Here is a 27,367-nt window from a genome sequence, read left to right as displayed (position 1 = left end):
AGCGGTAAATAAATCTATTTTACATTTAATACCAAGGACTTCCTCTGTGTGTTGCTGGCATTAATATTATAGATCCCGAATATCGATCTTAGACAGCCAACCTGGGAGGTTCCGCTCAGACAGCGAGAGTCGGACAAAACTACATGTGGCCCGGCTAATCAGTCCTCTATGTATGTTCAGGTAATGGGCAGATAATTAGAGAAACTACCCAGACATTTAAATCCCTATTGATCAACACACTCTACCTGACGAGTCACGTGACCGGATCGTCACTAAGGACGCATATAGGACTAGCCATTACGTGAGACCGACATGAGGACGTCAAGTTATTAATACACGACAGGTTTGGGAATTATAATGGTGGCCCATAAGGGATCTACAGCCCTTACCCCCGTATTGGAGGGGCGGGATAGGACCAACTCCACCCTGGCGGGACAGAAAAGGGTCTCCGTGAAGCTAACTGCGGACAAAAGCCCAGTTCAGTCTACAAAACATCCGTGGAAGGCAAGTATAACATTAAATAGCTACTTATATTGTTAAGTGAATTATTATATGACTGGCACAGTATACATATTATGTTATTAACAAAATTTCGGTATGTTATTAATCACTATTATAGATATGTTATCGGAAGTAAGTACAGAGAGCTATTCCCTTAATATAAATAAAACTGTCTGTGCTTTTAAAAGTTTGACAAACTTGTGTACTTTGGATTTAAATACAATTGACATCCACACGTGTATACATACGAGTACGTATTGTATACATCCGCCATTTAAACCCTCTTAACAGTAAAGCCTTTGTATATTTCTGTTAGACCATTGTGAGACGTTGGTATGACATTTTACAAAATCAAAATCTTTTCCGATGGCAAATATGAAATGTCAACTGTATTCGTTAAGTTCTAGTTCAATGACTATTCCGGTCTATCAGTGACAGTTATACTACAAGTATGAAGGTAAAGTGAGTCCTAATTACACCACGTAATTAAACAGTCACTCATGTTGTACAGGTAGAACCAGAAGAATGGATTGGTCGTGTATTTCAGCTTCAATATTTGAATTATAAGCACGCGAGAAATGCGTAGATGCTAAAAATGCTGTTGCTGCATCATTTGTATAAGAAGTCTGAATTTATTAAGAATTTCTTTTGAAAATATTATGTAAACTGCACTTACACTTGGATTTAATTAAACCCGCTAAAAAGTCTTGAAATGGCATTGATGGTATTGATCAGGGGCGTAGGAAGCGGGGGGGGGGGGGGGGGGGGGGGGGGGGGGGGGGGGGGGGGCCAATTGGTTGATATGTCTTAGCGAGACAATTAATTCATTTTTTTATGTTACACAAAATTGTGCCGATGGTGTGAAGCCGGTAATTTTATGACGACACAATTATCATTTCTAAATGCAGGTAGCTTTAAATCGAAATATTACCATGTTAAGAACGCTAAAATTATAATCATTAAAATACATCGTAAAACTCATCTCAGCCAGTCTAAATCGTATTTTTTTTCCCGGGGGAGACCCCCGGTCCCCCTAACACCAAATTCTCGCGCCCTTGGGCGCTCGCAAATACATCAAAATGCATCGTAAAACTCATCTAAGCCGTCCTAAAACGTAATTTTTTTCCGTGGGAGACCCCCGGACCCCCCAAACACCAAAATCTCGCGCTGTCGGGCGCTCGCAAATTCATCAAATCTCATTTAAGCTATTCTTAATCTTAATCGTAAAATTTTCCCGGGGGTGGCCCCGGACCCCCCCAAACACTAAAATCTCGCGCTTTCAGGCGCTCGCAAAATCATCAAAATACTTGTAAAACTCATCTCAGCCCTTCTAAATTACAATATTTTTTCCCTGGGGTCACCCTCAGAACCCTAAAATACCAAAATATCGCGCCTTCGACGCTCACACGCTAATTTGGCCAATTTGCGTATTCGTTAATTTCCTTTTAGCGACCCCACTGTCTATATATGTGTACAATGATTAAATTTAATGATATATGAAAAATGTACATAAAGCATATATGGTTAGGAGTTGAATCAATCTCCTCCTGAAGGTGCGGCGGGGGGGGGGGTGTTACAAAATATTGATTGAGGACCTTTGCTCCCCCATTACGTTTCATCTTCCTACGCCACTGTTGATGGTAAAATAACCAGAGACTCTAAAAACAGTATCACCCTAGGTGATTTTGGTGTGAAATTGTAACACCCGGCAAGTTTAGTTTTCAGATCATTATAATGTATACCACATATGTATGTCAGCCTAAATCCGATTCACTACATGAGATGCTATAGAGTTCAGGATCGTCATCCCGCCCGTCGTCTAGAGTTACGCTAGTCTTAAACCTGCCTATGTGGTTAGTTTTTTTCTTCAATTTTGCGGAATGTATATATTAGGCAAAAAAAAAACTAATTTTAAAAGCCTAATATTATAGGCAGGTTTAGCGGACAAGAGTTACACTATCGCAACTGACTGGGACATAATGGAAATTGAAACTAAGAGAATACAGATACAATGTACTTGTGAAGGGTGCATTGTGAAGATACAATATATTATATGGGAACGCGTATATAATTAATGTTAATCCGTATTTAACAAACATTTACCTGTATGGAGATATTCTAATGAGACAATATTTGTTAACACGTATCTGTAAATATACCTTATTATGTTTTGTACTCACAAAGTTAAGAAAACAGCGATATACCAATTAATATGTATGACAGTCAATTATAGACATGTATATAGTGCTCTTGGTGTTACTTTGAGCACATCGTACTAGGAACGACGATTTATTTTTTGTTGAACAGGTGAGTAAAACTATCAGGCCATGGCACAGTTCGATAGGTATATAACAACTTTAACGGTGTAACTCTAACGGTGACTAAGTAAATTTATATTAGATAAGTCAGTCGTCCATGAACCCGTAGACTTTGATGAGAAAATTACTCAATTAAAATGTATTCCAACGTGTCAAACTTTAATTAAAATTTGTTGGGGCTGGTTTGATAAACTTTATAAATATTCATATAACACAGTATAAATACATGTACATGTTATCAACCATTCAACAACAAGAAGAAATGTTCAAATGTTGTGTGAATAAGTGAGTCTATATTGATCGGTGATCCATAATATATTTTTTTATTTTTGTTTCTCATTGGATGATTTAATTCATATAACATTTTATTTTAGTTCTATAATAGCAGGCAAACTTAAATTTTAATGATTTTAGGTATTTCTCATGGTGCTATCCTGAGAGAATTAAACATGTTCGGTAGATTCTATAACGCAACATAATCGTATTCTATAATGATTTCCCCACAACAATAATTGCCGTGTAGAATTGCTCAATGGCCCCAATCAGCGATTAATTTATGTTAACGAATTTTCTGCCACAGTAGTAATTTATTAATCTAAATACACTTACTCCACGGGCGTCTGCTTCTGGTTTTGGAAAAATACAATAACCTACCTCTATTATATGGTGATATATATAGTAGGTAAAGGCTATTATTTATAAATTTTTCCAATCCAGAAGCAGACGCCAGTGCTTACTCGAACTACGAAGATACAAATCCGAAATTTTGAGACAACAGGAATGTGATTCTTCCTCTTTTTTCAGAGGATTCCATTTTCAGAGGATTTGGAATCTTCTGAATGAACAATATTAAGGAGAAACAAATAATGTCAGATGTGATGTAAAACATCACAAAGTAACCATTTTAGATATCGGCAGAAGGTTTCCTCTTATTAGTCGAGATATTTCCTCCCTTTGCTGATGGCATCAATTACATTCCTGGACAAGGACGTGATATTTGGAGACAATAAGCCGAAATAAATACTCTATTATTGAACAAGACAAAAGTATTATTTTAATGTTAGTTTCTTGGAAACACTCAGAAACAACGTCTGCTGAGCTATCGTCTGCTGTATGTATATGATGACTGGGTCACGATTCGTTTTATTTACGATGTTTTAAGATTAGTAAGATTAGCGTTTTCTTTTCACCAAAAAAATTGTAAAGAAAAGTAATCATTCGCATAATAAGATACCAAAATTCAATAGAATATTTTTATTATTATTCCATCAAGTATTCCTTTGTTTGATCTTCACATTAACACCATGATAAGTTGTACATTTCTTGTGATGTAGATAGAATACGTATAATGTTGTGAGGACGCGTCAAAATGTTACGTTTATTTGACCTGTTGTTAACACACGTACATTGTAAGTGTGAGAGTGATAAAGAAATCTGAATCTGAAATCTGTTCTGGGGAATCAGATTAGACACTTCGAGCCACCAAACACATTAAAGCAGTACACCTGTATAACAGAAAACTAAGCTGGTATGATATAATTTTAGAATATCAAGCAAACACTCCACGACATTCGTGGAAACCTCCATCAAGTGCAAGTCAAAAGATGAATTATGGATGATCTGGTCACGATGCTGCTTTTCAAAATGTCAGCTCAAGTGTGAGAGTGCCAAGATCGAAGAAAATCTTTACAATTTAGTAGTGTCTGTTCACATATGTAAATACAAAGAGATTAATACCAACTTCAACAGGATCTAGTGTTATGGTAAATTAATGTGTTACTTAGTGTAAATGACTAGAAATATGGGTCAAAAAAGTAATGTCAACTCCCGGGTAACATGGGATCCATACAAACGCATATAAGTCTGTAGGACACGACTTAATTCAAATAGTAAATATTAGGCAAGCACGTAATTCAAACCGACAAAATATAGTGTCGATTTGTCAAGGCAGTCCGCCCCTTTATCAAGACACATGTAAAACAAGCACCGTCACATGATATGTAATTATCAATAGAAAACACACTTTACAAGAAGGCAAAATAAACAAATGTTATAACAGAGTAAAACGTAATGAATTCTTCGGCGAGCGGACGCCGAAGGCAGAATCTAGCAAGGTTTTGTTGAAACTTTATGGACGATTGGTAGACATAGAGTCCTGTATTTGATGGTCACTTGTCTTTCTTCATACAGGACAGGAAAGCACTAAGCGAAGATTATGAGAGTCAAATCAGCGGCCGTGAAGGTTGGTGGCGAACCTACATCAGGGTATGTATATATCTCTAATTAATTCATTAGTTACTAATTATTCTTAGGACAATACATGTACATTATAATAGTCAGTTTATGTGATGTGAACAAGATCAATGATTTATCTGATGTGTTAAAGCGATGGGATATCCTATAACAACAATTACGCTGGGTGTATTCAGACGTTACTCGACAAATGGAAGAAACGTCACAAATGGCACCATCTACGCTTGCCAAAAGTGTTCACTCTTGGTAAGCGAAGATGCAATGGCATCAAAACAATAAGAACAGTTGGAACAATTTTTCAAGGGTGAATTGCATTCGCGCCGTAGACTTGGGAACGAAAATGCGACCAACTTGGTGTCCGTTGGAGAATCCAGGCTCTATGAAAAATGTCTAAAAAGAGGAAGTTTAGTCCATAAAACATGCTTGGTGAAATAAATTCAGTGTGAACTTCTTCGGAGTTGAAATTCAATTCAATCCTAAAATAAAATAAATTTGAGCAAGATGTCACAAAGTCATTGTATGATATACATTTGTATGGCATATCGGTGTAATGAAACAGACTAATCGTTCAGTGATTCAAGTAAAGGAATGGGAGTGTAGCATAAACTACCCTCTTAACTTGCAAGGATGTGACGACCATTTTTTTGTTGCCAAACGTCTGAAATACTATTTTCCTGTGTTGTAAGTTACCCCATTGACTAGGGATATATTATTGACACCAACAGGAGACACCGTTGCCTGGTTCCTACGAGACAGAGGATTTTTTGGTAGACTTGAACAAGCGTCCACACACTTACAGGTTCAAATCTGATGGCAGAAAGATTGATGCCCATCCCCACGGGAAGGGCGCTCTTCTACTCCCCGGGGCATACGAGATACAGCCGTTCACTAGGAGGTTTGTACATATAATGGAAGTTAGCTTCTAATATTAGTGGAATCGTATTACGTATAATGGTTTTCATGGAAAAAGATTTTGTGAAGAAATGTTACGAATACAATGTAAAGACTTTAGACGTGTGGTCATTTGGTTGCAACTCTAGATCTCCGAGTATCGAAAGTGTAAACAATGGCAACATATTGCTGTAATAAGATTAATGTAACTACAAAAGAAATAACTTTGAATCAGAAGAAATAGATTATGACCTTTACAATAATTACTCCTTCTCTTAGTTGCATGTTGATAATGTTTTCTGTTCAGACTAGAGCAGCAACCAGCGACATATAATTTCAAGGCTATAGACAGAGGACAACGTGATTTCAGTAATCTCGGCCGAAAAGACAAGGTAGGCATACTCAGATACAGAGATTCTGTGATTCACACACCTATAATCCATACCTATTCAGTATATGATTTAAAGCATTATTTAGTAATAGTAAAAATAGCAAAGTCAAACAAATGAAATTTATTTTTCTAAATATTTAAAATGGAATTATATTTGTAAATCATTTTGATCTAAAGTAACTTTTTCTCAACTTTTATCGGTCTCATTCAATCTGAATAACGACATGAAACCAAAAGTTAAGTCAAATTAAAGCACAGAATGGACGGTTACAATCATTGTACGATACAGTTTGTTGTGTTTATAACAATAGTGACAATATAATTTGTAATACACGTTGACTGTTACAGGATATTAATGTGAGCCCAAATGCCTATGATATGGATAAATATTTAACAGTAGCAGTGGATAAACAGCCATCAAAGTAAGTATTACCAAAATACATGTACAAATAAGTGTATGTGAGAACTGTATGAAAACACAGTGGGATGGTTTCCAAACAGATACTTATATTGTGGTATTGCGATTTACAAATACGCCCTGAACGTTCTTTTCACAACTTGAAAACGAAATATCCCCTTGTTTGAAATAAAGGGTCAAATATGACAACAATACTGAAGCAAACCTTTAGGGACAATTGTAATGTTCTTGAGAGTGATAGGATATCTTAACAAGGGCGAGTTATCTAATTACCTCTCTGTAGTTATTTCTAAAGTTCAAAACATGCTACTGACCTCAGCTTAACATGTTCGATGGTATTTCTTCTCCACGCTATCTTCTTCTATTTCTCTATGGTATCCACTTCATTGCCTCCTTTATCGTTTGCGTAGCTAGTTCATGAAGAACAGGTTGCTTTCGGAAGTGTTGCCTTTGTGTCTTTGATATATCCTTCATGGCTATAAGATAATGATAAGTATTTTTCTGTCATTCTATGACATTCAACATTGTTAACATTACTGTTGTGATATAGTGTTTTTTTTTTAAATTCTAATTAAATTTTATTTTCAGACATTCTATGTTCAAATCACAATCACGGCGATTCCCGACGATGCCATTTAAACCGGTAGGTAGATCGAACCTTTGTTGATTAGAAATCTATTGATAAAAATTGAGACTGGAGAATTATAAGTTACAATGTTTCGTATGGAAGATACATAAAATATATATCTACAGAAAATCTCGGAAACTTCATTTTCAAATCTTATGATAGTAACTGTTTGAAGAACAGTAGATTTGCGCTGTGAAACTAGCTAAGTTATATATACACTTTGTCAATATAGATACTTACTATTTTAATAAACACGTAGCAAAAATGGACCAATTAGACATTGCAAAAACTCTTTAAGATTGAATATTGCACTTTTTGATTGAGATATAACGATATACGAATTCAAGTTTCGTTTTGTTGCTGACAGAGAACGGGTCCTGGTCCTGGTAACTATGAGTACTCACCGGAAGTCCCACTCCACCCAGTGTCATCAAGCTTCAAGTCAAAAACACCACGATTCTCTAGTTCACACACGGTATGTCATCAATTTTGTGGTGCAATTAACGATACGTCATTGTTTTGTTTCATGCTTATAATGAGAGAAGTTGTTTTCGTATGCATGCACCTGTGAAATGGAAAGCTGCTCATTACACTTATAATATATTCCAAAGAAATACACATATTCTCCTTTCAACGATAAAAAGGGAAAATAGAATTCAAGTACTGCTGATATTATGCTTACGGGCACAGTCGATACGAGAATTAACATTAATAATTAGCAAATTTAGCAGTTTTCATGAAACTGAGGAAAATGCAAAACCTACAGATATTAATTCGGGTAAACCAACATGAACCAATGACAAAGCATTATACATAAGAATACATTAGGTCCCTCCATATCTTATTGGTGAGGTTTGAACTTGATGTGCAATTACCTGCACGAGGTCGTTCCACTAGCTATTTATAGTGATTCATTTCTGCACAGTGTGATGGGTACATGATTTCTGTCTAATGTCACAAACACACTTTTCTTCATCATATTTCACTTTGAAAATGATTTATTCTTTTGACTAAAAAAAGAGCGAAATCCAATTGTATTTTATAATTCCACGGAAATTTTGGTAAAAAAAAATCAATTCTTTGCATTCGAATAGTTTGCCGGTGTAATTATCTTTTAAAAGCATTATATGTATTCATTGTTTTAATTTTCTGAGAAAAATACTGATATTTTGTCCTAAATAAATGTATAAGCAATTGTACTGTAAGATTTCTGAAATGTTCAAAGTACATTAATTATTGTGGTATACAATGCTCATTAATTTGTAAGTATGTTTTTTTAATTATAGTGTAAACATATTTTGAACGCTTCATTAGATATTTAAAAACCATAAATTTGTAAAGTAAGATGACAATTCATCTGTTGTATAACTTATGATTTTAGAAATTATTTAGAACAACCGAGAGGTATAATTTCTAACACTTCGATTTACATCGATTAGAAATTAATATTCTGACACAATTTTGTATATGAAGGCAGATAATCGTTGCATCGGTGGTCTCTCTTTTTTTTAAACTGCAATAGACATCATTGCCCTTTTCATTGTTGCCATCCATTTGTTTTGCATGCACAGAGAAAGGCAAGTTGGATCGCTTCTATCGCTTCTGGGAATCGGTTTTTACTGACCTCCTATTTATAGAACGGACACAATATCTAACACATGTGGAGGGTTTCTATGTTTTAGTGGTCATTCCTTTGTAGATGGCCACTGATGAATGACCACTATTTAGACTTTACTAAACTTGTCAATTCAGATATTATAAAATCTGAACTGTCTGACTTTTCATTATAATTTTGTTTAGGTATTTTTAACATTCTAATTCTAGTAAATATATGTATTTCGTAATTTTGAACAATATTCTTATCAATCCAGATTATTGCAACACATGTATATTTACATTCATTATATATGTAATTTTAGTGCCATTTGCAGTCTAGATTGTGCCATATTGTTGTGTGAATAGCTTAAACCAGAATTTACATGTTTCATGAATGAGATTTTGTATGTCGGCATGCTAGATGAAGTTATGACGATAAAAATTGCCACAATCAATGATGCTATACTGCTTATTGGTGCAGGGCTGGTATGGTAATCTTGAGTGAACAAATATTTATTGTTTTTGCTGGTGGTGGACTTTACGCCAAAGAAAAGGATTATTAAATGTTTCAGGATCAATAGTAAACAAATAGTAGAAAATAATATCTTAGGCTTTAGAAGTAATGGAAGAAAAATAATACCAGAAAAGAATATTTGAGGCTTTCAAAACATTGGGAGAAAAGGAGAAAAATAGAGAAGAATATTCTAGGTCTTAGGAACAATGTAAGAGAGAAAGAATAGCAGAATATAATAGAAAAATAGAAGCACAGAAAAGATAATATAATGCTTTGGAAACAGCAGGAGAATAAAAATCAAACACGAATATGCAATAGACTTTAGGAACAATAGAAGAGAGAATAGAAAGAATAGCAGAAAAAGAATATATTAAGCTTGCGGAACAATTGGACAAAAAAAAGAATAACAAGAAATAATTTATATTAGGCTCGAGGAACAGTGGGCGAAAACAAGATAAAAAAATAAGATATATTTCAACTTTAGAAACAAATATCAGAAGAGATGAATATTTTAGGTTTCAGGAAAAAAATCATATAAAGCTATAGGACTTGTTAAAGTACTTTGTATGGGAAGTTGTTGCTATGTACGGACTTAAGCTCATATTTTCTCCACTATTCAAATCTTCGAGACCGTTCTTAGATAATCACCATTAAACGTTAACTAGAAGAAATTTTAAACGTAATTCAACATTCTGACAAAAATTAAGTGCAATTAATGTTATGTCAATTAATGTTGTGTTGATATATTTATTGCAATCTATACAATGTACAATTAAAATGCAGGTATCTCTTCGGAACTCTCTTTTACTTACTCAGTAGACCCCTTGTGAATCTAATGTTTGTATACTTTTCTTAACTTAAATTGTGTATTACTTTAAAAAAAAATTATTTAATCAATTTTAAGCTGTTATGTTGTAGGCTGTTTTTGATTTTGATTTATGAAGATAATATCATTTATAGTGTATACTTTACGAATGTCAAATGTACAAATGTATGATTATTAAAATAAATCGCCTATTACCTACTTGAATATGAACATTGTGTCTCATGTTTACTAAAATAAATTTTTAAAAAAAGTTGCCAATACTTGAGTTAATCGCAATTATATTGGTCACGTTATTCCGTTGTATATGTCAAAGATTTCGCCCGGAAGTGCTGCATATGTAAGTTCATTGTAGTCTCGTAGTTGCTTAGCTATTTATAACAGCCTTATATTACATCTTAATTATAAGTTAATTAAAATATGCATGTTATCTTAATAAAACATAAATTAATTTAGATGACGTAGCTAAAATGTAATTAGCTAACACTGTAAAACAATCTCCTAGTCAAACTGAAATAAAACAAACATACATACATGACTTGTTCATGAGGTTTTATTATAGACATAGTAACTATCTTAACGAAATAATTTGCTTACTATCACACTTAAGCTTGGACCTCTTTAATTTAAAAACATCGTGTCGCTCAACTGATAAGCTTAATAGAGTTTAGAACTTAAAATCACTCTTATATATCTTTACTGTATTCGTAAAACAAGCTGTTTTTCATGAGCTAACCACAATAGCATAATGTTACTTTTTCATTTGTAATATTGTCAAAAATCAAAGTAAATTATATTAATATTTGAAGATTTTACTACATCATCACAAATACACACGTTGAGAATTATTGCAATGATTTTATTTCCTCATTTGATTTTAAGTATTTACGGTTATGCGTAATCCGGCAATAGCTGAACGTCATCCTTCAATTTTCGAACGAAAAATTGAATGCTAACTAGTGTTCAAAATCATAAAACTAATATTAGCCATGGTTCATTGAGACGAAAAGATAAATATGTGATAAAGAGATTCTAGGCACTTCATCGGCTATTGACTCGTGTTTCTATTTTGTTGCAATTTCCAATGCACACGTCATTGAAAATGTGAATCGACAGTGATAAAGATCAATAACAAAGTATTTAACACTTTAAAACTTTCTTATATGTACTCATCAGTAATATAACAATTGTAGATGACAAGTTAGTCAATCTGTCTCTCTTACTCGCTCCACTACATTTATTTACTGTGGTAAACATAACATTAATTAATCAGAACTTGAATCGAACATCATCTTACACTTTCTGTTCACTTGCAGTAAGCGCCATACCATGTAGTTGCTAGAAGTGTATTGAGTTCTCATTTGTAATTATATTATTTAGTAGCTAGTGTCATCACATGACGTCATAAATAAGCATTAATTTTTTATTTATATGTGCATGTTATTTCATGTATAAATGCTCAAATAATAAGCGTTTTCATATCGGGACAGCACAGTTGAGTATCAAGAGAAGACTACATATTTTCATTTTTGGTAACGATACTCCAAGGGGAAAATGATGGATAATCGATTAAATAATAACCTTTACCTGTGATGATAAAAAAATAACCTAATAATCAGTAAAGTATATTACATATATAAATAGAAGTTATCTTACATAAATTGATCTTTTAACGTGCTTCATCGTCCTCTCTTAACCTTTTTTATACTATCCAAATTCGAAAATGTCAAGCAAAGGTAATGCTCGTGATTATATATCAACATAAGGAAATCTTGGGATTCAACTGTTACAGAACTTGGTTTTCCTAAATAATAAATTTACAAAGCAAAATGGAATTAATCAAAACAAACTGAAATATTCTGAAATCTTGACAACACTTTTGTGATCCAAAGATTGAATCTTTTGTAAACGTGTTTTGTTTGCAATAAAAATACACTTGTATCACCAGTTGAATATGTAAATTTATCTTTATTTACTCAATCTGTTATAGATCATAATCATAGAGTTGTACTAGAATTTTACATAAGATTTCATATTATATTTCTTGAGCATATTTAGTTTTCATCATCATCCAACATATATTATTAACTTTCATATTACTATATTACAAATGATTTATCAAGTCTTAACAATTTACCCTTTTCTTGTTATCAGAGAGTGCCCGGACCAGGAACGTATGCCAAGACACATCAGTATCCAATGAACAAGAATATCTCAAACATGGGCAGACAACACGGACTTTTCTTCACCAGCGCATTCCAGGCGTGAACACAGAAATACAGAATCATCCTAAACTATGATGTCCTCGAAACCTAATTTCATATCAAAGGATCATCCGTTCAAATTAAGATAACACATGATTTGGAACACCAGTTCTCTTTATTAGACATTTAATCTGTATTTGAGTAGATGGATTCTTTTAAAGTCGATGCTGAATCCTGTAATCGATGCTTAGAATTTTTCATGACATTGATTCTTCCTATACGTATTTGTAATTTTCTTCAGACAGGTGTTTCAGACTAGACCTGTATTATGGTCACAATTCGTCAGAACCGAAGTTTAAATGTTTGGCAGTCAGTTAAATGTGAGGAGAATTACCATTGTACTTTTTAGATAGACAGGGGGCGATCGAGAATATTTATACTACAAGTTGCGACAATCTAGTCCTATTTATTGCACACATTTCCTTCGAGTAGGTAATGGGGTTGATTTTATCACGTGACTAGTTGGAAGTTCATTTAAAAATAAGCAATACTAAAAGGTTTACTTGAAAATAAGCTATACTAAATGAACAATACAATTTGGGATTCGTGGTTGACTAGTGACCATAGATTTCATGAATTCAAGTTGCGGAGAAGAAACTTAAGACGACAGGATACACGATCAATGGTCTGTCAAAGTTATGTTTCCTGTGATACAGGTGGGATAATGCATATGGTTATTCTCAATTTTCACTGCTAAGATGATAGTTCAAGCATCAGATGTATGTATCTGGCGCAATTATCGTATTCTACATTATAAATCGACTAGTAACATGTCAATGAACATGGGAGGTCTGTTCAAACTCGATGTGATCAATTCAGACACACTATGGCGTGTTTGCATTTTACTTATCAGTATTATGTTGATAAAAAAATAAATGTGTATTTATTGACTTGTAAACCTCATATACAACATTATATCATTACTGTGTGTGCTCAAATGTTATTATTTTTACATGTCCTACTTTATCACAAATTAAATTATATTTTATCATCAGTCAAAAGGCTTTGTTTTTTTTAATACGATAGCTCCTCATAGCTTTTGTGTCGTAAGGAAGGTTTTTGGTTCTGAACCCATCGCCAAGATATACCAGGGTCATTGTAACATGTCCAGTTGGTATAATGTCAAGGTCATTATTTTGAGCAACAATTATCCTTACATGTATACATGGTACGATGACTTGGTACAAGTCTTCTGATTACTGACAGCTTTTTATTATGAAGACGTCTTCTGGTTAATGGGAATGAGAAGACTTAATATTATTGAACATTTATATCCCTTTATTCTAGCATGTTTACCATATTAAGGTTATTTTTGAACATTTATATCCCTTTATTTTAGCATGTTTACCATATTAAGGTTATTTTTGAACATTTATATCCCTTTATTCTAGCATGTTTACCAGTCTAATATCAATATCTTCCTCTTTGTAGCTTAGAAGAAATTGCTTAAAGACTTTAGCATAATGTAAACAGCATGCTATACAGACCTAAAATCAGGCATTTTAGTCACCTTGTGTGAAGACGTTAAACAGAACTATATAGATACAATGTATGTATATAAATAAAAAGACACGGGGACAAATATTCTTTGAAATAAAAATGAAAATCTCGAGAAGTTCTACCCTTCTAAACGACACCTATAAATATTAAAGTTATATGTGCCGTAACTGGTCGAAAATTTTGACATGCTATTTTTTCTTCAATTAAATATTCAAAACCGTAAGTTTTAATGAAAAAAGCTGTGAAAATCATTCAAATGGACAGACAAACATATATAATGCCTTATAAACGTTAGTTAGAACACATTGGTCATACACTGTGAAATTCTTGTTTTTATGCCTTATACATGTTTAGATGGAAATATACCTTCAGAAATCACTTAACAATTACTAATAATACTGTAAAATGTGCAATGAAATTGTGGACAACAAGATGGCTTCATGGTCTGACCGTATGTACTCATTTCATTACACTGAAGATGTTAATATAATGATTTTTGGCAGTACTGCCAAAAATCATTTTCAGTCCTTTTTGTACTTGTAAAATTAAAACCTATACACTGAAAGTATTGTAATTCTCAAAATGTTGGTAACTTTTGGAGTTGAATAACATATTAAAAGCTCTTCTTGTTTCGTGACTATGAAAAATACGGCACATATAACTTTAAAAGCATTGAGAAAATCCACCAAATCAATCCCTGTGTACGATCTCGTCATTCAATAGATATTTCTGTTGGCTACTTACGCAATCCGGTGCTCATACCTATCACGAAAGTAGAACAAATTCAATTACGCCCGACAACACCTAAAGGAAAACAATACGAGGAAAGCTTTTTGTATAAATATACAAATTCATTCTAATGCAGATAACAACCAATAAAACAATCTAGTTATTTTGGAGTTTCCAATCTCTATGTATATATGTTTCTGGGTAAAAATTAAAGTTTAGATTACAATATATCTATCCTTGTAGTAAGTTGCTAGGTAATGATTGTTATACGTCATGTACGTCATGAACCAGTGGCATACCACAAGGTTCAGTTCTTGAGCCGGTCCTATTTGTTTTCTTTATTTATCTATTATCGACACTAAAATATTTATGGAATTAAAAAGCGAGCAAGACACTACCATTCTACAGGAAGACCTAGATAATCTATCTAGATGGAGTGTAAACTGGTTAATGAAGTTCCACCAATCTAAGTGTACAACATGACCTAGCTGCAATATTGTAGCTCAAAAGACTTTTAGACAGAAGATGTTGTCGTCTTTAGAGCTACAATTGGTGCCTATTACTGCTAATGGAGCAAAGTAATGGTTATGCAAACCATTATTTAAACGTTTGTATGCATTTTATCGTACTTGTTTTATATCGGTTACCTACTAGGCCATAAAACTGAACCATATAAAATATCAAATTCTCAGCGAGACATTTTGATTTTCATATACACATATGAAGACCTTTCCGCAGTGAATTTATACAGCAAGTCTACAAAGTATAAATTTGACGTTTTGTGAGCGGTACGGTAGATATTAAGAATGGTAGTTATGTTTGTTTTCGACAAAAATAATATATAAATGCTTTTATACGCACAAAATAATTGGAAACCTATAAAAAAGTATAGAAAATTGTGCCCGAGTGATTTCCGGAGGCACTGCTCCACTAGGACACATAGGGACCAATTCGTACCCGGCCGAAAGGTATTATAGTAGGCCGGGTACGTATATTCGTTCTAAAGGAAATCACACGATGTGAGTAGAATAAAGCTTGATAATGTGGAAAGTGATAAAGACATCGGAGTAACCACAAGCACATGAACTCTTGGTAGTATATTCTATGAAGTCTATATTACCACGACCTGTTGTCAGATTATCTTTTTAGTCTGCAAATGCCTTTGGGCATTGTATGGAATCCGCGCCGGTATCCATATGTGCGGATCGTCTTCTGGTTTTATATTAAGACAATAATGTAACTGTATTTCATACAGCTATGAAGCGTAAGCGTATTGAAGAGCTGGTTTTAATCAGATTGATATATCATTATGATGTATATGCAACGTCTTTTATGTTTATTTTGACATTATTGTGGCGAAATCAGTTCATGAATACTCATTCCTATGGGGTGTCGTCAGATTTGTTGAAATTACATTTGAAAACAATATTTAAAGGAAAATCTGAAGCGACAGTTTTCAAGTATAAACATTCCGCTATCAGTGTGCCATGTACACATCCATACAGACGACGTTACATTTTAATTCTTGCCCAAAATTATGATGCATTGTCGTAGAAATGTTACGTGTTTGGATAAATACTTTGAAATGGAAAGCTACGGTTTTATTTTTAAAAATTCCGGTTTGGATGGATAATCTTGTATTTAATTAGACTTATTATATCGTTATCTTAAATGTTTTGAGAGCCATTTGAACTTTTAGCAGATTTCTATTTGATTGCCGAGATAATACCGTCGGGTAGCAGCAGCAGTACCACACAAATGTCTTCATATTTCATGTATCTGCAATATTGTAGATCAAAAGACTATGGTGTCATCTTTAGAGCTACAATTGGCACCTATTACTGCTAACGGAGCAAAGCAATGATTTTGCAAACCATTATAAAACGTTTGTAAGCATTTTATTATACTTGTTTTATACCTCTTACCTACTAGACAATGAAACTGAACCGTATGACATATCAAATTCTCAGCGAGACATTATTTTTTTACATATACATATACAGGTATTCCTGTAGGGAATTTATATGACAAGTCTACAAATTGTGATTTTCACGTCTTGTGAGCGGGACGGTAGATATTAAGAATGGTATTTATGTTTGTTTCGGACAAAAATAATATATAAATGCAGGTATACCAATAAAATAATTGGAAACCTACAAAAAAAGTATCGAAAATTGTGCCAGAGTGATTTTCCGAGGCACTGCTCCACTAAGACACATAGGCACCATTTCGTACACGGCCGAAAGGTATAATAGGCCGGGTACGTATATTCGTTCTATATATCATGATACTGTACCAGTTTGCTCTTTAGTAACTACATTTTATTGGGTTATTGAATGTGCCGTTCATAGACAGCTTGCGTTGTTTCAGTAGTATGTTTTGTGTATCTGTAGCAGGACTGGACTATCTAAATCATCAGTAACTTGTAGAGCATCCAGTAACTATTGAGGTGTTTAACTCCAGAATGGCAACTACCTTTGTACACGTATCGTTTGCACTTAATTAAGGTATATAGTATTCCCTGAACGTTTGTGGTACCTGCATGCTGAGTAAACAAAAAGGCATAGTTATTTCGTGATATGAATATGTTTAGTACCAAGTTGTTTCGTTTTTTTTTTGCTTTAAAGATACATTTGTTTGCCTTATTTTGACAGTGTAAATGCCATGATACAACGTTTTATATACTGTAATACACTTTCTCGACGCAACTCATTATTTTTCCTGGTTGTCGTTTCGCATGAATTTATTACATTTGATTTTAACAAATTGGCAATGCATGCGATGGATGCTGATTAACAAAAACATTTTTTCAGTTAGTCGTTAACAGAACGCAATGAGTCTGTCCTAGCACTGCAGTTCACCGGTCTTTGTTAATCCCAGTCTTTGTTAATCCCAGGGGTAAGTTTACACTATTGGCATCATATTTGTAGATCGATACAGATGCACCGTATAGCTCGTTATTTTCGTGAGTATGCCTTTATTTTCGTGATTTCACGGGACATCGATTTGATAACGAAAATCAAATACGGGCACTAAAGAAAGAGATTGAGTATAACATTTACATAAATTACCGATTACGCAATTTCTAAATAGCCGTGATCCATCTTATATACGTCATCACCAAGAACGAGTCCATGTGTGTGCTTAGACATATATACACGTAGGTAAATCAAAAATCACATTGCAAAAATACGTCATACATGTATTTGTTTGGCTTAACCACAGGCGTTTGGCTCTAAAGACATTTTTCTCTATGTAGTATTACATATATATATATAGAGAGAAAAATGTCTTTAGAGCCAAACGCCTGTGGTTTAACTCTAAACTCAGGTCTAAGATTGTTTTTGTGAACCTGGAGCCTGGTTTCATATGTAAATCATTGAATTTTCTAGTTCTGCGCCAGTAGAAAATACTTCCTGACCTTATTCTCTATGACTTCTATTGGTAGTTGTTCACTTAACGCATTGGGTTCCTAAGTTTTCGCACAAGTAAATAGTTTCTGTGTCTCTGTTAGAGATGTTCTACAATTTGTGACAACGACAAATCACTTTAGTGCACCTTAAGTAGAAGAAATAGTCTGTTTCGAACCTATAATAAAGATAAACATTTTCAAAAACGGTATCCAAAGCGGTTCATACGTTGAGCAACTTTTTATCCAAACCGGATCTATACGTGTATATATCCAAACCGGAGCATCATGTCAAAAACAAAAGCAATATAAATAGTAATATTACTTATCTAGTACATCATTAACACAACACAACGGTCGGAAAAGGATGTTGATAGTCTATAGTTTCACAACCATCATACATAAATAAAACATCAAAAAGTACCACTCATTCGATTATATGGCACGTGAATTTGTGTTTGTGTTTCAATTTTTGGAAAACGAACATGTTAATACGACAACTGGTCATTTTACTTTACTCTACAATCATTACTGCGCCAACTAGTCCGTTTAATAGTCTTAAAAAATATTTAAATCCATTGAAAATCACAATTAACTGATCGGTGACCGCCTTATATCCCTACGGCCCAATAGTCCGAAGGCCCGTCAGTCCGAAGGCCCTTAGTCCTAAGGCCCGTTAGTCCTAAGGCCCGTTAGTCCGAAGGCCCAATAGTCCGAAGGCCCGATAGTTTACCAAAAGTGACTATTTTTAGATTTTTGTTTTGTTTTTGATTTTTCCCAATTTTTTTCAATACGTCGATGCAGTATGTCATTCTGAAGGTTTTGATGTCTCCAAATTTAAAATTAATGTTTTATGACGTAATTAATATTTAAGTAAGAATTTTTTGCAAATTTCGACAATTATATTTTAAACATCTCCTCTGACGCCACCAGTCAAACCAAGCCCAAACTCACACAAGATCTTCCACTTATCACCGTGAACAATTCTTGTTAATATGGTGTCGATTCAAATTCAAATATGGCGGCAATGATGTCACTTCCGGTTTAACCTAGACAGCCATGATTCGTTAACCATTGAGCTAATTCCTTTGAATTTTTTTATATTTTATGTAGAATACCATACTGATAAACTTTGTAATTGTAAATTTTCTCTAAAATGTCAACTTCCGGTTGATCATTGACTCATATTGCAAATTCGCCGTTTTCGGTGAAAATCACGAATACATCTTCTTGTCATGTTCTACAATGTATAGAGGCTTGATATTGTACATGAAGTATGCTAAGGTAGTTGACTATCAGGTTTGAAAAAATAAACGACCTTGACCTTCATCCCAGGTCACAGAGTGCTTGTGATTTTAGAGCGATGAAAATGATCCAGTGAATATACAGCTCTTTGAAACAGCCCTAGCTCCACACAGCCAATTTCTTTGATTTTTGGATATGTTATGTAGAATTGAAAGTGAAACAATTAACTGAATTACCACTTTTCTGTTATACGTGAACTTTCGGTTGTAAATAAGGGTCAAAGTTCAAAAGTGCAATTTTTTGACAAAATGATTAACAAATCTTCTTTTGAAATTCTAGAAGGCCTAGACACCTAATATTAGGCATGTAGCATGCTGACATAAATGCCTACCAAGTTTTTCGATATGATTGACCTTGACTTATATTCAAGGTCACAGGGGCCAAAAAATCTAAAATCTCAAAATGACTTCTTCTGAAGTTCTGGAAGGCCTTATTGCAGCTACTATAATCCATACCTATTCAGTATATGATTTAAAGCATTACTTAGTAATAGTAAAAATAGCAAAGTCAAACAAATGAAATTTATTTTTCTAAATATTTAAAATGGAATTATATTTGTAAATCATTTTGATCTAAAGTAACTTTTTCTCCACTTATATCGGTCTCATTCAATCTGAATAACGACATGAAACCAAAAGTTAAGTCAAATTAAAGCACAGAATGGACGGTTACAATCATTGTACGATACAGTTTGTTTTGTTTATAACAATAGCGACAATACAATTTGTAATACACGTTGACTGTTACAGGATATTAATGTGAGCCCAAATGCCTATGATATGGATAAGTATTTAACAGTAGCAGTGGATAAACAGCCATCAAAGTAAGTATTACCAAAATACATGTACAAATAAGTGTATGTGAGAACTGTATGAAAACACAGTGGGATGGTTTCCAAACAGATACTTATATTGTGGTATTGTGATTTACAAATACGCCCTGAACGTTCTTTTCACAACTTGAAAACGAAATATCCTCTTGTTTGAAATAAAGGGTCAAATATGACAACAATACTGAAGCAAACCTTTAGGGACAATTGTAATGTTCTTGAGAGTGATAGGATATCTAAACAAGGGTGAGTTATCTAATTACCTCTCTGTAGTTATTTCTAAAGTTCAAAACATGCTACTGACCTCAGCTTAAAGATGCTCCACCGCTGGAAAATGGTATTTTTTCACTATCAAAAACAGGAGGAGACGATGTAATATTTTTCTTCAGTTACAAAAGTTACTTACTTTACACCATTACCATCGTTAAAAAGTTTGAGCTTCTAATTTTGATTCAAGTTAAAAATATGAAAAATAATTAATTGCATCCCGAAAAAATTCCGTGGCACTATATCCTATATGGAATGAAGTACTGATTGCGCATGCACCAAAGGCGAAATAAATTATTTCATATTATTTTTTATTTTAATTAGGCATATATATATACACGATTAAACACCAATTATTGTTCAAATGAAGAATATCATTTATGCTCTGTCGGCGGTGGAGCATCTTTAACATGCTCGATGGTACTTCTTCTCCACGCTATCTTCTGCTATTTCTCTATGGTATCCACTTCATTGCCTCCTTTGTCGTTTGCGTAGCTAGCTCATGAAGAACACCTTGATTTCGGAAGTGTTGCCTTTGTGTCTTTGATATATCCTTCATGGCTATAAGATAATGATAAGTATTTTTCTGTCATTCTATGACATTCAACATTGTTAACATTACTGTTGTGATATAGTGGTTTTTTTTTAAATTCTAATTAAATTTTATTTTCAGACATTCTATGTTCAAATCACAATCACGGCGATTCCCGACGATGCCATTTAAACCGGTAGGTAGATCGAACCTTTGTTGATTAGAAATCTATTGATAAAAATTGAGACTGGAGAATTATAAGTTACAATGTTTCGTATGGAAGATACATAAAATATATATATACAGAAAATCTTGGAAACTTCATTTTCAAATCTTATGATAGTAACTGTTTGAAGAACAGTAGATTTGCGCTGTGAAACTAGCTAAGTTATATATACACTTTGTCAATATAGATACTTACTATTTTAATAAACACGTAGCAAAAATGGACCAATTAGACATTGCAAAAACTCTTTAAGATTGAATATTGCACTTTTTGATTGAGATATAACGATACATGAATTCAAGTTTCGTTTTGTTGCTGACAGAGAACGGGTCCTGGTCCTGGTAACTATGAGTACTCACCGGAAGTCCCACTCCACCCAGTGTCATCAAGCTTCAAGTCAAAAACACCACGATTCTCTAGTTCACACACGGTATGTCATCAATTTTGTGGTGCAATTAACGATACGTCATTGTTTTATGTTTCATGCTTATAATGAGAGAAGTTGTTTTCGTATGCATGCACCTGTGAAATGGAAAGCTGCTCATTACACTTATAATATATTCCAAAGAAATACACATATTCTCCTTTCAACGATAAAAAGGGAAAATAGAATTCAAGTACTGCTGATATTATGCTTACGGGCACAGTCGATACGAGAATTAACATTAATAATTAGCAAATTTAGCAGTTTTCATGAAATTGAGGAAAATGCAAAACCTACAGATATAAATTCGGGTAAACCAACAGCATTTTACACGTGTTTTAATTTTTAAATGGCTGTGAAATGAACCAATGACAAAACATTATACATAAGAATACATTAGGTCCCTCCATATTTTATTGGTGAGGTTTGAACTTGATGTGCAATTACCTGCACGAGGTCGTTCCACTAGCTATTTATAGTGATTCATTTCTGCACAGTGTGATGGGTACATGATTTCTGTCTAATGTCACAAACACACTTTTCTTCATCATATTTCACTTTGAAAATGATTTATTCTTTTGACTTAAAAAAAGAGCGAAATCCAATTGTATTTCATAATTCCACGGAAATTTTGGTAAAAAAAAAATCAATTCTTTGCATTCGAATAGTTTGCCGGTGTAATTATCTTTTAAAAGCATTATATGTATTCATTGTTTTAATTTTCTGAGGAAATACTGATACATGTATTTTTTCCTAAATAAATGTATAAGCAATTGTACTGTAAGATTTCTGAAATGTTCAAAGTACAATAATTATTGTGGTATACAATGCTCATTAATTTGTAAGTATGTTTTTTTAATTATAGTGTAAACATATTTTGAACGCTTCATTAGATATTTAAAAACCATAAATTTGTAAAGTAAGATGACAATTCATCTGTTGTATAACTTATGATTTTAGAAATTATTTAGAACAACCGAGAAGTATAATTTCTAACACTTCGATTTACATCGATTAGAAATTAATATTCTGACACAATTTTGTATATGAAGGCAGATAATCGTTGCATCGGTGGTCTCTCTTTTTTTAAAAACTGCAGTAGACATCATTGCCCTTTTCATTGTTGCCATCCATTTGTTTTGCATGCACAGCGAAAGGCAAGTTGGATCGCTTCTATCGCTTCTGGGAATCGGTTTTTACTGACCTCCTATTTATAGAACGGACACAATATCTAACACATGTGGAGGGTTTCTATGTTTTAGTGGTCATTCCTTTGTAGATGGCCACTGATGAATGACCACTATTTAGACTTTACTAAACTTGTCAATTCAGATATTATAAAATCTGAACTGTCTGACTTTTCATTATAATTTTGTTTAGGTATTTTTAACATTCTAATTCTAGTAAATATATGTATTTCGTAATTTTGAACAATATTCTTATCATATCCAGATTATTGCAACACATGTATATTTACATTCATTATATATGTAATTTTAGTGCAATTTGCAGTCTAGATTGTGCCATATTGTTGTGTGAATAGCTTAAACCAGAATTTACATGTTTCATGAATGAGATTTTGTATGTCGGCATGCTAGATGAAGTTATGACGATAAAAATTGCCACAATCAATGATGCTATACTGCTTATTGGTGCAGGGCTGGTATGGTAATCTTGAGTGAACAAATATTTATTGTTTTTGCTGGTGGTGGACTTTACGCCAAAGAAAAGGATTATTAAATGTTTCAGGATCAATAGTAAACAAATAGTAGAAAATAATATCTTAGGCTTTAGAAGTAATGGAAGAAAAATAATACCAGAAAAGAATATTTGAGGCTTTCAAAACATTGGGAGAAAAGGAGAAAAATAGAGAAGAATATTCTAGGCCCTTAGGAACAATGTAAGAGAGAAAGAATAGCAGAATATACTAGAAAAATAGAAGCACAGAAAAGATAATATAATGCTTTGGAAACAGCAGGAGAATAAAAATCAAACACGAATATGCAATAGACTTTAGGAACAATAGAAGAGAGAATAGAAAGAATAGCAGAAAAAGAATATATTAAGCGTGCGGAACAAGTGGACACAAAAAAAAAAGAATAACAAGAAATAATTTATATTAGGCTCGAGGAACAGTGGGCGAAAACAAGATAAAAAAATAAGATATATTTCAACTTTAGAAACAAATATCAGAAGAGATGAATATTTTAGGTTTCAGGAACAAAAACAGATAAAGCTATAAGACTTGTTAAAGTACTTTGTATGGGAAGTTGTTGTTATGTACGGACTTAAGCTCACATTTTCTCCACTATTTAAATCTTCGAGACCGTTCTTAGATAATGGCCATTAAACGTAATCTAGAAGAAATTTTAAACGTAATTCAACATTCTGACAAAAATTAAGTGCAATTAATGTTATGTTGATATATTTATTGCAATCTATACAATGTACAATTAAAATGCAGGTATCTCTTCGTGAATCTAATGTTTGTATACTTTTCTTAACTTAAATTGTGTATTACTTTTTAAAAAAATTATTTAATCAATTTTAAGCTGTTATCTTGTAGGCTGTTTTTGATTTTGATTTATGAAGATAATATCATTTATAGTGTATACTTGACGAAATACAAATGTATGATTATTAAAATAAATCGCCTATTACCTACTTGAATATGAACATTGTGTCTCATGTTTACTAAAATAAATTTTTAAAAAAAGTTGCCAATACTTGAGTTAATCGCAATTATATTGGTCACGTTATTCCGTTGTATATGTCAAAGATTTCGCCCGGAAGTGCTGCATATGTAAGTTCATTGTAGTCTCGTAGTTGCTTAGCTATTTATAACAGCCTTATATTACATCTTAATTATAAGTTAGTTAAAATATGCATGTTATCTTAATAAAACATAAATTAATTTAGATGACGTAGCTAAAATGTAACTAGCTAACACTGTAAAACAATCTCCTAGTCAAACTGAAATAAAACAAACACACATGACTTGTTCATGAGGTTTTATTATAGACATAGTAACTATCTTAACGAAATAATTTGCTTACTATCACACTTAAGCTTGGACCTCTTTAATTTAAAAACATCGTGTCGCTCAACTGATAAGCTTAATAGAGTTTAGAACTTAAAATCACTCTTATATATCTTTACTGTATTCGTAAAACAAGCTGTTTTTCATGAGCTAACCACAATAGCATAATGTTACTTTTTCATTTGTAATATTGTCAAAAATCAAAGTAAATTATATTAATATTTGAAGATTTTACTACATCATCACAAATACACATGTTGAGAATTATTGCAATGATTTTATTTCCTCTTTTGATTTTAAGTGTTTACGGTTATGCGTCATCCTTCAATTTTCTAACGAAAAATTGAATGCTAACTAGTGTTCAAAATCATAAAACTAATATTAGCCATGGTTCATTGAGATGAAAAGATAAATATGTGATAAAGAGATTCTAGGCACTTCATCGGCTATTGACTCGTGTTTCTATTTTGTTGCAATTTCCAATGCACACGTCGTTGAAAATGTGAATCGACAGTGATAAAGATCAATAACAAAGTATTTAACACTTTAAAACTTTCTTATATGTACTCATCAGTAATATAACAATTGTAGATGACAAGTTAGTCAATCTGTCTCTCTTACTCGCTCCACTTCATTTATTTACTGTGGTAAACATAACATTAATTAATCAGAACTTGAATCGAACATCATCTTACACTTTCTGTTCACTTGCAGTAAGCGCCATACCATGTAGTTGCTAGAAGTGTATTGAGTTCTCATTTGTAATTATATTATTTAGTAGCTAGTGTCATCACATGACGTCATAAATAAGCATTAATTTTTTATTTATATGTGCATGTTATTTCATGTATAAATGCTCAAATAATAAGCGTTTTCATATCGGGACAGCACAGTTGAGTATCAAGAGAAGACTACATATTTTCATTTTTGGTAACGATACTCCAAGGGGAAAATGATGGATAATCGATTAAATAATAACCTTTACCTGTGATGATAAAAAAACCCTAATAATCAGTAAAGTATATTACATATATAAATAGAAGTTATCTTACATAAATTGATCTTTAAACGTGCTTTATCGTCCTCTCTTAACTTTTTTTATACTATCCAAATTCGAAAATGTCAAGCAAGGGTAATGCTCGTGATTATATATTAACATAAGGAATCCTTGGGATTCAGCTGTTACAGAACTTGGTTTTCTTAAATAATAAATTTACAATCAAAATGGAATTAATCAAAACAAACTGAAATATTCTGAAATCTTAACAACACTTTTGTGATCCGAAGATTGAATCTTTTGTAAACGTGTTTTGTTTGCAATAAAAATACACTTGTATCACCAGTTGAATATGTAAATTTATCTTTATTTACTCAATCTGTTATAGATCATAATCATAGAGTTGTACTAGAATTTTACATAAGATTTCATATTATATTTGTTGAGCATATTTAGTTTTCATCATCATCATTATTAACTTTCATATTACTATATTACAAATGATTTATCAAGTCTTAATAATTTACCCTTTTCTTGTTATCAGAGAGTGCCCGGACCAGGAACGTATGCCAAGACACATCAGTATCCAATGAACAAGAATATCTCAAACATGGGCAGACAACACGGACTTTTCTTCACCAGCGCATTCCAGGCGTGAACACGGAAATACAGAATCATCCTAAACTATGATGTCCTCGAAACCTAATTTCATATCAAAGGATCATCCGTTCAAATTAAGATAACACATGATTTGGAACACCAGTTCTCTTTATTAGACATTTAATCTGTATTTGAGTAGATGGATTCTTTTAAAGTCGATGCTGAATCCTGTAATCGATGCTTAGAATTTTTCATGACATTGATTCTTCCTATTCGTATTTGTAATTTTCTTCAGACAGGTGTTTCAGACTAGACCTGTATTATGGTCACAAATCGTCAGAACCGAAGTTTAAATGTTTGGCAGTCAGTTAAATGTGAGGAGAATTACCATTGTACTTTTTAGATAGACAGGGGGCGATCGAGAATATTTATACTACAAGTTGCGACAATCTAGTCCTATTTATTGCACACATTTCCTTCGAGTAGGTAATGGGGTTGATTTTATCACGTGACTAGTTGGAAGTTCATTTAAAAATAAGCAATACTAAAAGGTTTACTTGAAAATAAGCTATACTAAATGAACAATACAATTTGGGATTCGTGGTTGACTAGTGACCATAGATTTCATGAATTCAAGTTGCGGAGAAGAAACTTAAGACGACAGGATACACGATCAATGGTCTGTCAAAGTTATGTTTCCTGTGATACAGGTGGAATAATGCATATGGGTTATTCTGAATTTTTCACTGCTAAGATGATAGTTCTAGCATCAGATGTATGTATCTGGCGCAATTATCGTATTCTACATTATAAATCGACCAGTAACATGTCAATGAACATGGGAGATCTGTTCAACCTCGATGTGACCCATTCAGACACACTATGGCGTGTTTGCATTTTACTTATCAGTAT

The 27,367-nt window shown here is 33.0% G+C and overlaps 1 protein-coding gene across 6 annotated transcripts; it reads left to right on the top strand.

The window, feature by feature from the left end:
• Positions 1 to 171: 171 nt before the first annotated feature.
• Positions 172 to 26,963, top strand: LOC138317959 (protein STPG4-like). 6 transcript variants are annotated; one of them, XM_069259943.1, is made up of 9 exons: positions 172 to 504; positions 5,010 to 5,084; positions 5,798 to 5,967; positions 6,271 to 6,355; positions 6,703 to 6,776; positions 7,361 to 7,415; positions 7,768 to 7,875; positions 10,650 to 10,673; positions 12,488 to 13,591. In XM_069259943.1, exons 1-9 carry the CDS (start codon positions 358 to 360, stop codon positions 12,599 to 12,601), a joined length of 852 nt encoding a protein of 283 aa, XP_069116044.1. In that variant the 5' UTR covers positions 172 to 357; the 3' UTR covers positions 12,602 to 13,591. The 6 variants fall into 6 exon arrangements, with proteins under 6 accessions (XP_069116044.1, XP_069116050.1, XP_069116049.1 ...); XM_069259945.1 differs by lacking the exons at positions 6,703 to 6,776; positions 7,361 to 7,415; positions 7,768 to 7,875; positions 10,650 to 10,673; positions 12,488 to 13,591 and adding exons at positions 20,290 to 20,363; positions 21,310 to 21,364; positions 21,717 to 21,824; positions 24,598 to 24,621; positions 26,400 to 26,963 and having other exon boundaries at positions 182 to 504; XM_069259949.1 differs by lacking the exons at positions 6,703 to 6,776; positions 7,361 to 7,415; positions 7,768 to 7,875; positions 10,650 to 10,673; positions 12,488 to 13,591 and adding exons at positions 20,290 to 20,363; positions 21,310 to 21,364; positions 21,717 to 21,824; positions 22,970 to 24,318 and having other exon boundaries at positions 173 to 504.
• Positions 26,964 to 27,367: the final 404 nt, after the last annotated feature.

This window comes from Argopecten irradians, chromosome 3, assembly GCF_041381155.1.
Source record: "Argopecten irradians isolate NY chromosome 3, Ai_NY, whole genome shotgun sequence".
NCBI lineage: Eukaryota > Metazoa > Mollusca > Bivalvia > Pectinida > Pectinidae > Argopecten > Argopecten irradians.
This window is presented reverse-complemented; position numbering and strand designations above follow the sequence as displayed.